The sequence below is a fragment of the Phyllostomus hastatus genome, unplaced genomic scaffold, assembly GCF_019186645.2.
Source record: "Phyllostomus hastatus isolate PE091 unplaced genomic scaffold, TTU_PhHast_1.1 phas_contig_86, whole genome shotgun sequence".
In the NCBI taxonomy this organism is placed as follows: Eukaryota; Metazoa; Chordata; class Mammalia; order Chiroptera; family Phyllostomidae; genus Phyllostomus; species Phyllostomus hastatus.
In genome coordinates this window covers 32,071,647-32,086,791 of record NW_025333977.1, presented here as the reverse complement: position 1 = coordinate 32,086,791, position 15,145 = coordinate 32,071,647, and the positions used below count along the sequence as shown (strand labels likewise).

The following is a 15,145-nucleotide window of genomic DNA, read 5'->3' as shown; positions in this document are numbered from 1 at the left end:
TTGCACTACAGTAGGATTGTAGATATTACCATCTCATAGGTGTGTGCTTGTTTACCAGGAAATGGGAGGTTGTGGGGAAGGTAACAGCTGTCCGCCGACACCAGGGGATGGGATGAGTGGGCTAGGAAGGTATACGGAAAATAACAAGGGAACTTGGTGAGCAGGATTCATCACGAATTAAAGAATTGAGTTTTACTTTTAATTTTGTTTTATTTAGGGTGACTGGGGTGGAGTCAAATATAGTCGGTGTTGTTTACAACTTGAGGTCTTCCCGGCCAAGGCCTGCAGGGAGAGCCAGGGTCGTGCGTGTCCTTGTGTGGGCACAGGAGGCTTACTGCACACCAGCCTTCCGCCCTCTCCCGGGCTAGTGGGCCCTGAGTTTGTCCAGCCATTAGATTTTGGAGAAGGTGGACTAGTATCTGGGGGTGAGCTGAATTTGGTTCAAGCCAATCATGGCATTATGTTTATGTTGCCCGGTATTTTGTGTGAGGCGGCCAGATGGCCTAGAAGTCTGACGGGGATTTTAGGAAATATTTTCTCTCTGGTAAAAAGAGAGGGGTGGAGGAGAAGAGGCCTGCTCTTGTAATCCTTGATATTGGACTGCAGTTGTATAAAGACTTGGTGTTTGGTACTGTGGCAGCTATTATGTGACCACGAGGGGACATCTCCATCACACTGAGGGTGACAGAATGGAAAGAGGAAAAAATCTCACGTCTTCGATGCATCACTAAGCTTCTGGATCAACCTGGGACTCCACGCCTCTGATTTGTTATAGTGTGAGACCCACTTTGTTGGGATACTCTGTTATTAACCCCAAAGCACCTTGATTGGCTCCAGAAAAAGAACAAGTGTGGGGCAATATCAAATACCCTGATTTTAAGAGTAAGTATCTATGGGAGAGAGGAAGAGCTGAGGCAGAATCAGGACTCCTGGAGTGGGCTCAATCATCGCTGACCAGGGCAGCGAGAGGATCAGCACTCCTGTTAATCAGGACGCCTGGAAGTGCTTCCCCTTCCAGAGGGTGAGTGAGGGCAGGAGAGGGACAGCAGGGGCCACTCTGGCAAGGCACCAGGATGGTGCAGGCAGGCCTTGCAGTTCCCTCTGTGGGAGTTAGGTGGATGTGCTGTTACAGTTCTGAGGGCCCGACAGTGGTGGAGGAAAGAGCAGCTTCAGAGCCAAAGGGAACTGGGCCCCGCCACTCCCTTGATCAGAGCTTCAGTTTCCTTAAGCTGCAAAATGAGGAAAGTCCTATCAACCCCGGGTGGGTTGTTACAAAGATGAAAATACATTAACTTCTAAAATTGTCCTAGGATCTAGTGGAAAGTTAATAATAAAAGATAGTTATTGCTATTTAAGAGAGACCTGCAGAGGTCATGGATATACTTCATGATCCACCACTGGATGCATGAGCGATAGATGCTGGGTGAGATCAGGCCATCTGAGACTTGCTAGGGCAATCTGAAGACCGACCCTGATTGGTCCTGTAAGGGAGAAGGCCCTGGGGATAGTCTCTGGAGACCATTTCTTCTCTGCCCCCAGAGGCATATCTGAAACAACAGACATTTTGGAAAAGGGGGTAGGGAACATTAATATTTGCCATGCCATTGTTTTCCCCTGAGCAGGGGGGAAGACAAAGACAGAAAGTGTGAAGTGCTGGCAGAATTGAGAATGCCGGAGATAAGTACACTCCAAGGTTCCCAAGGGACTCTGCGGGAGCTCAGACTCCTGGGAAGGGGATTGTACAATAGAATGCCCCTGCCCATTCCATTGCTGACAATTTCAGTTATAGAAGCACCAGGAGTACAAATGTAATAACCAGAACCAGAGGCTTCCTGCTCACGGATATGAGGTGGGAAGTGGACCAAAATAACTGCACAACACTAATAGCAGACTCTGAGAAGCCACTCCTTCTCTCCCGGAGCCCCTTCCCACACACCCTTTCTAAGTAATTTCTGCCCTCGTGAACGTTTGCAGAAAGAAGAAGAATAGAAGTTATTGGCGTTTGTAGTAACAGGATGAGAAAGTGCGAGACTTCCTGTTATGTGTGTGTGACAGCTGGTGATAAGTGGAGCGCCCTGCACAGGAAATCCGCTCTGCTTCTGCAATGTGACCTGCCCGAAACTTGGGCGCTCCTTCAGTCTGGATGTTAATGGCAGGACAAAGGGGTGCCTGGACTATGGGTGACGTGGTGGAGAAGAGTCTGGAAGGGCCTCTGGCACCTCCCACGGATGAACCCTCCCAGAAAAGGGGAGACCTGGTAGAAATCTTAAATGGGGACAAGGTAAAATTTGACGACACGGGACTGTCCTTAATTCTGCAGAATGGCCTGGAGACCCTCCGCGTGGAAAACGCTCTGACAGATGTCACCCTGTGTGTGGACATTCAGGAATTCTCCTGCCACCGCGTGGTGCTTGCTGCGGCCAGCAACTATTTCAGGTCAGCACACCTAAGACCGGAGTCAAACTGGGTGCAAGTTGTCAGGAATCTCTGTATTGATGGGACAGCTCAATCTAACCAGTGGACTATCGAATTTATGGTTTGTATATTTATTCAAGGTGCAAGAAAGGAAGCAATTCAACCTTAGATTTTAGGATTTAAGCTATATCAAGAGAGATTGGTGTTATTTAAAAGCAATGTTTGTACAATATGATAAATCTTCTGTGCGAAATGTCCTTGTTCCAAAGGATGGAAAATCTAAAGTCATGGGGATTTTTTCTCCCTTTGGTCTGACTAGTGTGTTGGAAACATGATGTTGTCTTTGTTCACCAATAGAGGTTGAGAAAAGGATGTGGCTCCTCTTTTGAAGTTATCAAATGACTTGCTGAAAATTAGGGGTTTCTGTTTGTGCCGAGGGGGTGGGAGGAAAGGGAAAACTGTTACAAATATGCTTTAGAGGCTAGAGGCTCCTAGGTACAACAGACTCAGAGGCCTGGGTTCCATCCCCCTCTGCCCGTTCCTGACCACGGGCTTTCTGCATGTCACTCCATGCTTCGAGTTTCTGTTTTGTCCTCTGTGGGCTGGGAGTGATGATGACTGCCTGTCAGGGTTGTTGTGATAATTAAGTGTGAGAGATGAAAAAGGTCTTGCACACAGCTTAGCATATAGTAGATGCTCACCATATCTCTGCTGAAATTTGTCCCCTCATTCTGCTTCATGCAGGTGAGAACCATTTATTGAGTGTGCCTGGGGTAGGAATGTGGGGGAATCGGGAATCCAGTGAGTACAGCTGGCTGGCTATAGAGTGCTCCAGATTGATGTAGACATGGTGGGAACCAGTCCCCAAAGGAAATGTAGATGAAGAAGGTTTTGGGGAAATTTGAAAAAGAAATACTTTTCTCAACTTTTATCAATGAGATTCTACTTAACTCTTGATTCTGGTTGAGGAAATTAGAACTATATTTAATTGTAAATATCATGGAAATTATTCTTTCTTTCTTTCTTTCTTTCTCTCTCTTTCTCTCTCTTTCTCTCTCTCTTCTTCTTCTTCTTCTTCTTCTTCTTCTTCTTCTTCTTCTTCTTCTTCTTCTTCTTCTTCTTCTTCTTCTTCTTCTTCTTCTTCTTCTTCTTCTTCTTCTTCTTCTTCTTCTTCTTCTTCTTCTTCTTCTTCTTCTTCTTCTTCTTCTTCTTCTTCTTCTCTCTCTCTCTCTCCCTCTCTCTCTGCATAGGGGAAATTTTTTCTTTGGAATTCAAAGAGCAGGGCAGGAGGTGTTGTGGAACTGGTAAGGTCCCACATGCAGGAAAGGCAAGGGGAGATCTGGGTTTGCAGAAAGTGGTGCTAGCTAAGTGCCGGGCATTGTTAACTGATTTTATTTTTGCAATAGCACGATGAAGGTGGCTGATATTCCCATTTACAGATGAGGAAATTGAAACCCAATATTACATGTGTAGTCACTGCTGGAGCAGGGGCTGGGCACATTCTTGAAATGCTTGTTTTTATTGCAACACAAACTGCCACTACACTTGGGGCTTCATTCCACAGGAAGTGTTATATATAAAAGGGAAAGCATAGGCACAGCCATAAAGACAGGTTGATGTGATACACACATTACTTACTCCACCAATATTGACCATGTGCTTTCACACTGATCACAACCCCATTCAGAAGTGAATGAAAGTCAGCTTGGCTCAAATGTCCTGAGTACTCACTTTTAGATTTATTCTTTCTGTTTTGAATCACTGGAAAATTGCTACCATAAAATGTATGCCTGATAAGCAATGTTGTTAGTGGCTCCTTCTGGCTGTGGAACTGGACTACTGGCTGTGCACTCTCAGGCACATCACTGGCTTCTCTGGTCCTCGGGTTTCTCGTCTCAAACAGACAGTGTGTGGGCTCCATCCCTTCAGTCCTGCTGCTGTACAGTACTTAGGGAAGGGAAGTCTCTGCAAGTCCTTGAGGAGGTGGCAGCAGTGAGAAGCTGGGGGCGCCCACATGGTGCATGTTTCTGCCTGTGGCTGAACAATCTCTTCCAAAACTGCCTGGTCATGAAGGGAAATTCCTATTCTTTTGTCCAGTGGCTTTTGATTCTTATCTTGGCATTTCCAAGATGATCGTCCTCCTCTCACAAACACATTAATCCTGGAGACAGGATTCCTTTTTCCGGTAGTACTATTAATAATAACCCCTCCTGTTGAGTACTCATTGAGGACCAGGCTCTGTGTCCCCAGTGTCACATACACTCTAGGAGGTAGGGAATTTTATCCCCATTTACAGATGAGAAACCCAAGTCCAAGTGTGTCAGTTAACAAAGTGGCCAAGAGGGATTTGAGCCCTTGCCGAGTTGGTTGGATCATCGACCTGATGCGCCAAGGTTGCAGATTCTACCACTGGTCAGGGCACATGCAAGAATCAACTAATGAGAGCATAAAAAGTGGGATGACAAATCTGTGTCTCTCTCTCTCTCTTTCTCCTCCTCCCTCCCTTCTTCTATCTCTCTATAAATCAATGAAAAGTTTTTTAAAAAGAAGGATTTGAACCTAGGACTGATGTTAACTCTGACCTTGCCTCACCCACTGCCTGTCTTGCTTTGTTTCTAAGATTTTGAAAAGGGCGGAGAGGGAGAGCCAAGTTCCCTTTATGCTCAGACCGTGGCAGGGCAGGGAGTCTGCTCTGTCTGAGAGGCTTCCACACAGAGCCTCTGAGTTTTGGAGGGCCTGGAGGCTGCTGGTAAAATTACGTAGGTTTCTTTTTAATCTTTGTTCATGGAGAACATAAATATTTTCCGCTCAGTGACTGAACCATACTTTATTTAACAAATCACCTATTGACAGACATTTGGATTCTTTTTAGTCCTTTGCTTTTACAAAGTGTTGTAATGAATAACCTTATACATATGTCATTTCATAGGCATGCAAGAGGGCCTGGTGTGCATTTCTAGAACAGGGTTTACTGAGTCAAAGAGAAATGCACCACAGTTTTGACAGATATTGCCTGATTCTCCTTGATACGGTTCGAGCATTCTGTCCTTCCCACAGCTTTGCCAAAAGAGGATGGCTTCAATCTTGGATTTTTCCCAATTTGATCGATGAGAAGGAGTATCTCAAATTAGTTTTAATTTGCATTTCTCTTATTTTAAATAAGGTCTTTAGTGCTTTTTCTATGAGCTACCTGTTCATGGTCTTTCACATTTTCATGTGTATGTTTAAAAATTAAAATTTATTTTTATCAAAGTAATACATGCGAATAGTATCAGAGTCAAATAGTATTTAAAGGCTTATAATGAAAAACAAAAATTTATCTTTGCCTCCTCTACCCTTTAGCCTTGCTCACCAGAGCCTACCATTTTCAACATTTATCTGTTTCTTCTGTTATACTTGTATTTTCACAAAATATGCTTTATTTCTCTTTCTTGATTTCTCAGCATTAGACACATGAATTTCTAGCATGTCTGTTAAGGACTTAGCACTTCTATAAAACTTTCTTACCATATACTTACCTTCTCTATAACTTCTCAATATAATGTTATCACACTTTTGATAAATTTGTATTAAGAGTTTACATTATATCTATGAAAACATTCTTTCCTGTTGAGCCCAATTGTGTGATATGATTATATTTCCTTTCTTGTAAACCCTTTGCCTTCCCTGAAATTAATAATTCACTTTTTCCACTTGATTTGGGAACATTTTTTACTCACAGCCTGTCCATAATAGTTTTCCATGTGGTCTAATGTATCAGAAAATTCACCAGTTGCATTTCCCCCCCAGAATCTTCCTCACTTCTATCATACTACACATGTTCTCTGGACCTGCTGCCCAGCTCTTGCCTAGCTACATGGGAAAGCAGGGTGGCTGTAAACAGGGGCTATATTTGTAACTCAGACATTGCAGTTCCCTTTGAGGACCTATTTAAAAGTTTTAAGTGGAATGAGGAAGTTGGGAAAATGTGAAGATTTGAGACTGAGAAAAGGGTAAGGGTGAACAAAGCTTCGAAAGTAGCTCATAACACACATTTAAATGTCAAATCACACAATGTCAGAGTCCAAATATTTTCATGGCATTGAGGAAAGCATAGACTTAACATTCATATTAATGGTTTTAAAAAATTTATAAGACTACTAATGTCTTTTATAAGACTACTAATAAAGCTGTCACTTGTGCTATGCCTTTGGACAGGTCCCCATATCGAAGTCATGGGAAGGGTTTGTTCTTTCTGTGTACTGAGCCCACCTCCCAAAGGACCTCCATTTAAACCAGTGGTTCTCTCCATTTGACGGGAGAGCAACTCACTGAAGAATATGGCACACTCCACACATGATGTTGACCTGTGAGAGCAACGGTGTTGTGATTCCCAGGACTGGAGGTGATAAAGGGAGGGCTCATCAGGCTTCTTTCAGTCTTACTGATGACTGGCCCCTTCTACCCACATGTTAAAGCTCCCAGGCTGAGTCTGAGTCAACAGTGAACTCCTTTGTAGTTGCTGATGCTGAAATCCCTGCCTGGGCATGGCCCATGCCTTGCACCTCAGCACCCCAGTCTCTGGGTCTGGTTCCCTGAGGTGGTAATGAGAGGACTTTGACTACTCGCTACAGAAATCAAACATAAGGCCAAGAATGGAAAGGGCAGTATGGGCACAATCTATTAATCATTGTTATATATTAACCAATTACTGGATGGCAGGACTATAGGAGAGGCTACTCTTCATCTGTGTTTAGATATTGTAATCCTTTTCTTGTTTTCCATAATGTGTAAGATGTCTAAAGGGGAGCCAGCAAGCATAGGTGATAGAATGCATGCAAAAGAGAACAAGAATGAATTAAAGGCTGTCTGGGTCTGGATTAAAACTGAGATAATGGCATAACTGTTGAGAATTTCTATTGCTACAGTTGGTAACTCTAGTGAACTATTAATTGTACTTCTAGCATTGGGCTCTGTATTTTATACTTTTAATATTTTCTTCCTGGCTGAACCAATATGGTGGTTAGTACTTAAGTACTATTGATCTACAATCCCTTATCTGCCTTCCAATCCTAAAAAAAGTTCTTCTTGATGGGGGTTGCTGCCCCAGGATAGAAGTGCAGTCAGATCCTTTGAATTTTCAATAAAATGTCATCTCCATTCCTGATGTCTAGAGCATGTGAATCTTCTTTCAGTTAAGACCAGAAAATCTGTTCTCCTGTTTTGAATAATGTTCCTTGCCGCTCTCAACTAAAACACAACAGAGAACTACTTTCATCATTAACATATCAAGTTCTGAGCTTTATCCCTGCATGAAAGCACATGGATATGTAACTGTTCCTGCATGAAAATACCTTTACAGAACTAGATTCTCATGCAGAAAACATCAAACACTCCATGGGAAGAGGGGGCCCTATGCAGAACATCTATGCTTTTGGTAAAACTATCTTGGACCTCACCATCCATCACATTGCTCAACGTTCTGTATTAGTCAGCATTCTTTTGTTGTAAGGGATAGGAACTCAAGTCAAATCAGCTTAGGCAAAAGAGGAAGGTATTTGGCCACATAATCAAATCATAGGAAGGGTCAGGATGCAGCAAACCCCAGAGGGAAGAGGAACCAGGGCCTTGAATGCAGTCAGGGGGCTTTCTTACCACCTTCACTCAGCTTCTTTCTCAGGTGGGACTTGGAGCTGCCACATATTGGGAGTTTACCTGTTGGCAGCTCTGAGACTTTGGTTCCAGAGAGAGACTGAAGGGCCAGCTTCAGTTTGAAAGGCCCAGGAAAAGCTCTGACTGGCTCAGCTCCATTCAATTATCCAATCTCAGACCAATCACTGTGTCAGGGAGGAGGGGCACAATAATCAGCCAGGCCGAGTTTAGAAGTACACCTTTGGTCAAAGATGTGAGAGTGTGTGTGTGTACACCACTTTTGCCAGAGCATTTTTCAGAAAGGGAAGGCACTAAACAAAAGGAAAAATTAGTGTTCATTAAAGAGGAATAGCAATTCATGGTTTATTTTCTTTTATTAGCCAATTTATTGTATTTCTGTTTTTGCTGTCAGGAAGCTCATTGCATTGGTTTTTCTCAGCCTAGGTTTCAATGTTATATTCTCCTACTACTTTAATTACATATTTCTTATCTTCTTATTTTTTGTTGTTGTTTTGTAACTTACCATACCTCTGCTGCTTTAGCATAAGCCATCCTAAGTTCTTTTGGAGAGGCCGTTTCTCTATACAGATAAGTCTCCCTTGCTATGAAATAATATTATTTATGCAACCTATGTGTTCTATGCCAACTAAAGGTAGGCATTTTTTTATTGCATTAATTTTTGTGGAAGGCTAAAGCCTTAAAAGGCCACAATAATTATATGAGTATTGATATTGCTATGATTTTAAAACATAATTCAACCAAAAGTTGCATCATAGCTCTTTCTGATGAGCTATAAAAACTAACCACCAGCAGGATTACATATAATGATTCAGGTTGAGGGACGAGTAAGAGCTGACTGGCATTCAAGAGATCATGATATGTTATTGTAGAGTTAGCTCAGGCTTATAAGGGACCAGATGTTAAGGACATTTTGATGTTGAGGGAATAGGGAAGGGGCAGATGTTCAATGAATAATTCTTGGAAGGTGGGGTTAATGAATATAACACATATGCACACACAAACAGAACAAAAAAGAATGTTTTTTGGGGGGGACTGTTTGTCTTCTTGGTATTGAGTTGTGTAAGTCCTTTATATGTTTTGGAAATTCATCTCTTATCAGATGTATCATTGGCAAATATGTTTCCCATTCAGTGGATTCCCTTTTCGTTTTGTTGATGGTTTCTTTTACTGTCCAAAAGCTTTTAGTTTGATGTAGTCCCATTTGTTTATTATTTTCCTTTGTTTCCCTTGCCAGAGGAGATATATAGGCAAAAATATTGCCGTGAGGAATGTCTGAAATTTTACTGCCTATGTTTTCTTCTAGGACTTTAATGATTTTGTAACTTACATTTATATTTTTAATTGATTGTGAGCTTATAATCTTGTGTATGGTGTAAATTGGTGGTTTAGTTTCATTTTTTCGCATGCATCTGTTCAGTTTTCCCAACACCACTTATTGCAAAGGTTGTCTTTACTCCACTGTATGCTCTGGTCTCCTTTGTCAAATATCATTTACCATAAAACTGTGGGTTTATTTCTGGGCTATTCTGTTCTATTGATCTATATGCCTGTTTTTGTGCCAATACCATGCTGTTTTGATTACTATGGCCTTGTAGTATAGTTTGATACCAGGTATTGTGACATCTTCAACTTTGTTCTTCTTTCTCAAGATTTCTGAGGCTATTTGGGGTCTTGTGTGGTTTCATATAAATTTTTGGAATATTTTTTCTAGACCTGTGAGTTATGCCATTGATAGCTTGGTAGGAATTGGGTTGAATTTGTAGATTTCTTTGAGTACTATGTACATTTCAATGATGTTAATTCTTCCTATCCATGAGCAGTGTATATGCTTCCACTTATTTGTAACTTCCTCATTTTCTTCAGTATCTTATCATTTTTGAGTAGATATCTTTTACCTCCTTAGTTACATTTATTCTTGGGTACCTTATTATTTTTTAGTTGCAGTAGTAAATGGCATTGTTTTCTTAATTTCTCTTTCTGATAGTTCATTATTGGTGTATAAAAATGTTACTGATTTCTCAATATTAATTTTGTATCCTGCTACTTTGCTGAATTCATTTGTTAGATCTAGTAGTTTTAGGTGGAGTCTTTAGGGTTTTCTATATATAATATTATATCATTTGCAAATAATGACAGTTTTACTTCCTCCTTTCCAATTTGGATGCCTTTTATTTCTTCTTGCCTGGTTGCTGTGGCTAGGACTTTCAGTACCATGTTGATAAAAGTGGTGAAAGTGGACATCCCTATCTTGTTCGTGAACTTAAGGGAAATGCTTTTAGTTTTTACCCACTAAGTATGATGTTGGCAGTGGGTTTGCCATGTATGGCATTTATTATGTTGAAGTATGATCCTTTTTTTCTCACTTTGCTGAGAGTTTATATCATAGGTGCTGGATTTTATCAAATGCTTTTTCTGAATCTATTGCTATAATCACGTGATTTTCATGCATCATTATTTACGTGATAGATCTCATTTATTGATTTGCAAATATTGTACCAAGTTTGCATCCCTAGAATAAAGCCCACTTGATCATGTTTTTGGAATTTATCCATTTTTGCCCAGGTTGTCCAATCTGTTGGCATAGTACAACTGTTCATAGTATTTTCTTACAATCCTTTATATTTCTGTAATGTCAGTTGTTAGTTCTCTTTCATTTCTGATTTTATGTATGTAGGTCCTCTCTCTTTTTTTCTTGATGGTCTGGTTAAAGGTTTGTCAATCTTGTTTATCTTTTCAAAGAACCAGCTCTTAGTTTCATTGATCTTTTGTATTGTTCATATAGTCTCTATGTCTTTTATTTCCACTCTAATCTTTGTTATTTCCTTCCTTCTACTCACCCAGAGCTTTGTTTGTTGTTCTTTTTTCTGGTTCTCTTAACTGGAGGCTTAGATTGTTTATTTGAGATTTTTCTTGCTTCTTGAGATAGGCCTGGAATGCTGTGAACTTTCTTCTTGGTACTGCTTTCTCATGTCCCATAGATTTTGGATTGTTGTGTGTTTATTTTCATGTTTCCAGGTAACTTTGATTTCTTCTTTGATCTCATCATTAACCTATTCATTGTTTAATAACGTGTTGGAATGTTTTTCAGTTTCTTAAATTGTAACTGATTTCTAATTTCATATCATTTTGGTCAGAGAAGATTTTTGATAAGATTTTAATCTCTGTTAAGACTTATTTTGTGTTCTAACCTTGGTCTGTCTTTGAGATGTTCTGTGTGGATTGAGAAGAATGTATATGCTGTTGCTTTGAGATGAAATGTTCCATAAATATCAATTAAATCCATCTTAAATGATCCAGTGTGCTATTTAAGGTCATTGTTGCCTTGTTGATTTTTTGTTTAAGATATCAATCCATTGATGTCAGTGGGGTTTTAAAACCCCCTACTATGACTGTGTTGTTGTTGATCTCTCCCTTAATGTCCGCCAAAATTTTCTTTATATATTTAGGTGCTCCAATGTTTGGTGCATATATGTTTACAAGGGTTATACCCTCTTGTTGGACCAATCTCTTTAGTACTATGAGGTGACCATCTTTATTTCTTGTTATGGCCTTTGTTTTAAAGTCTATTTTGTCAAATGTAAGTATCTCTACCCTAGTTTTTTTTGTTTCCATTTGCATGGAATATTTTTAAAAATATCTTTTAAAAATTGGGAAAAATACCCAATTTTCCCTCTTTGCACCCCTCCACCCAGTATCCCCATTCACTCCAGCAATCCTACCTCCTTAGCTCATGTCTATGGGTCATATATATAAATTCTTTCACTACTCCATTTCCTATACAGTTCTTAACTTACCCTTCTCTATTTTGTACTTACCATTTTTTATTTCTTAATGCCTACACCTTTTCTCCCATTCACTCCCTTCCCCATCCCAACTGGTAACCCTTCAAATGATTTCCATACCTATGATTCTGCTTCTGTTCTGCTTGTTTGCTTAGTCTGTTTTTTTTTTAAGATTCAATTATTGCTAGTTGTGAATTTATTGTCATTTTAATGTTCATAGTTTTGATCTTCTTTTTCTTAAATAATTCCCCTTAACATTTCATATGATAATGGCTTGGTGATGAGGAACTCCTTTAGTGTTAACTTGTCTTAGAAGAACTTTATCCACCCTTCCTTTCTAAAAGATAGCTTTTCTGGATAGAGTAATCTAGTTTGTAGGTCCTTGGTTTTCATCACTTGGAATACTTCTTGCCAGTACCTTCTAGCCTGAAAAGTTTCTTTTGAGAAATCATCTGACAATCTTATGAGAACTCTTTTGTAAGTAACTCTGCTTTTCTCTTGCTGCTTTAAGATTCTGTCTTTATCTTTAACTTTTGATGTTTTAATTATTATGTGTCTTGGTGTAGTCCTTTTTGGGTCCATCTTGTTTGGGATTCTCTGTGCTTCCTGGACTTGTATGTCTATTTTCTTCATCAAATTAGGGAAGTTTTCTTTAATTATTTTTTCTCTCAAATAAGTTTTCAATTTCTTGCTCTTTCTCTTCTCCTTCTGGCACTCCTATGATTCAGATGTTGGTACATTTGAAGATGTCCTAGAAGTTCCTGGGCCTCTCTTCATTTTTGTGATTTTTTTTGTTTCTGCTGTTCTGATTGAGTGTTTTTTCCTTCATTGTGTTCCAAATCATTGATTTGATTCTTGGCTACATCCCCTCCCTTGTTGGTTCCCTGTAGATTTTTCTTTATTTTGCTTAACGTAAACTTCATTTCTGCCTGGTTCTTTTTTATGCTGTTGCTGTACCCAGTGAGTTCCTTGAGCATCCTGTTAACCAATGTTTTGAATTCTGCATCTGATAGGATGCTTATCTCCATTTCATTTCATTTTTTTTCCTGGAATTTTGTTCTGTTCTTTCTTTGGCCCATATTTCCTTGTCTCTGCACTTTGACAGCCTCCCTGTGTTTGTTTCTGTGTAGTAGGTAGAGCTGCTTTGACTCCCTATCTTAGTAGCATATCCTGTTGTAGAAAAGAGCACCTGTAAGTTATATGGGGTCTTAGGTAATCACTGTGTCACTGCTCTAAGGCTCTGTGTGTGGGAGGCCTGGGAAAGGGGACAATGCTGCTGGTTGGCCTCTGGATTTCTACCCAGGAGGAAGCCACCTCCCAGTACTCATCCTGATGCCAGCCACCTCAATCTCTCCTCATATGCCCCTAGTGCCCTTCCAGCTGTTTCCCTGGTGCTGAATCCTAGAGAGAGTGTGTCTGCACAAGTCCCAAATCTGTTGTGGGCACTTTAAGAGGAATATTGCAAGAATCCTGCAGTTTCTTCCACTGCTCCAACCTGCTCTGGGTTTTACAGCCAGAAGTTATGGGGACTTATCTTCCTGGCTTTGGAACCCTGGGCTGGGTGGCCTGGTCTGGAGCTAGGACCTCTACTCCTGAGGTATCCCTCCAGGATTTTATCCACCACGATTTTTATCCACCACATGTGGATGTGGGACTGCCTGCTCCATGTCTCTGTGGCTCTCCACCTCTCCATGCCCCTCTGTGGGTCTGCAACTCTGCCCCTCCTACCCATCTAAATGAATGTGGCTTCTTTAAATCCTTGGTTGTCAGACTTACATACAGCTTGATTTTGACATTTCTGGGTGATATTTGTTTTGTAGTCTAGTTGTAATTTTTCCCATAGTTGTGCAAGAAGGTGAGGAGTGTCTTGACCAGAAGTCTATTTATGGAATATTTTTCATCCCTTCACTTTCATTCTGTGTGTATCTTTTGTTCTGAGGTGGGTCCCTTGTAGGTAGCATATATATGAGTCATGTTTTCTTATACATTCAACTACTCTATGTCTTTTTATTACAGCATTTGATCCATTTACATGTAAGGTTATTATTGATAGGTGCTTATTTATTGCCATTTTATTCTTTATGCGTATGGTTTTCTCTTTCTCTATTTCTTTTGTTTTCTATGTTCTTCTCATCTTCTCCTTACTTTTTCTTCTTCAAGCAGACCTTTTAACATTTTTTTTTGCCATACTGGTTTGGTGGTAATAAACTCCTTTAGCTTTAAAATGTTTTTCCATCTGGGAATCTTTTTATTTTGCCTTCAATTTTAAATGATGGCTCTGCCAGGTAGAGTAGTTTTGGTTGTAGGTCATTGCTTTTCATCACTTTGAATATTTCATGCCAATCCTTTCTGGCCTTAAGTGTTTTTGTTGAGGAATTAGCTGACAGTCTTATGGGAGCTCCCTTGTAGGTAACTAGTTGTCTTTCTCTTGCTGCCTTTAAGATTCTCCTTTTGTCTTTAACTTTTGCCATTTTAATCATGATGTGTGTTGGTGTGGTTCTCCTTGGGTTCATCTTGATTGGTACTCTCTGTGCTTCCTGAACTTGTGTGACTTTTCTTCACTAGGTTAAGAAAATTGTCAGCCATTATTTCTTCAAACAGGTTCTTTATCTCTTGCTCAATCTTTTTTTCCTTTTGGTACCCCTATAATGTGGATGTTGTTATGCTTGATGTTGTTCCAGAGTTCCTTAGGCTTTTCCCACTTTTTAGTATTTTCTTTTCTGTTTCATCCTCTTCTTGGGTGCTTACTGTTATCTTGTCTTCCAAATCTCTGATTCAGTCCTCTGTTTCACCTAATCTGCTATCAATTTCTTCTAGTGTAATCTTTATTGCAGGTATTGTATTCTTCATTCCTGACTTTTTTAATAGTTTCAATTTCCTTTTTAATGATTACCTTCTCTTTGTTTAAGTTTCCACTGAGATCATTCATTCTTTCCTTAAGGTCTTTGAGCATCCTTATAACCATTGTTTTAAACTCTGCATCTGGTATCTTGGTTGCTTCCATTTCATTTAATTCTTTTTTCTGGGGATTTCTCTTGTTCTTTCACTTGGGGCATATTTCTTTGTGTCCCCATCTTGTCTTTGTGTATTTGATAGGTTTGTTATGACTTCCAAAGTTGCTATGATGGCTTTATGATGTAGGTGTCTTGTTGGGTTCAGTGGCACAATCTTCCAGATCACCTGAGCTCAGTGCTCCAGGAATGTTTCTTGTGGATTATGTACACTCTCCTGTTGTAGTTGAGTCTTGAATGTTGTTGTCCCTTTTGTTGGTGAAGTTAACCCTTCTTGCTGGCTGT

At 40.1% G+C, this 15,145-nt stretch overlaps 1 protein-coding gene across 1 annotated transcript in view; it reads left to right on the top strand.

Annotated features, from left to right (window-relative positions):
* Positions 1 to 2,083: 2,083 nt before the first annotated feature.
* KLHL6 (kelch like family member 6) overlaps positions 2,084 to 15,145 on the top strand; it is a 61,264-nt gene continuing 48,202 nt past the window's right edge. Inside the window, exon 1 of the mRNA XM_045852015.1 lies at positions 2,084 to 2,436. Coding sequence (XP_045707971.1) covers positions 2,144 to 2,436 — 293 coding nt within the window. The 5' untranslated portion in view covers positions 2,084 to 2,143. The remainder of the gene's footprint in view (positions 2,437 to 15,145) is intronic.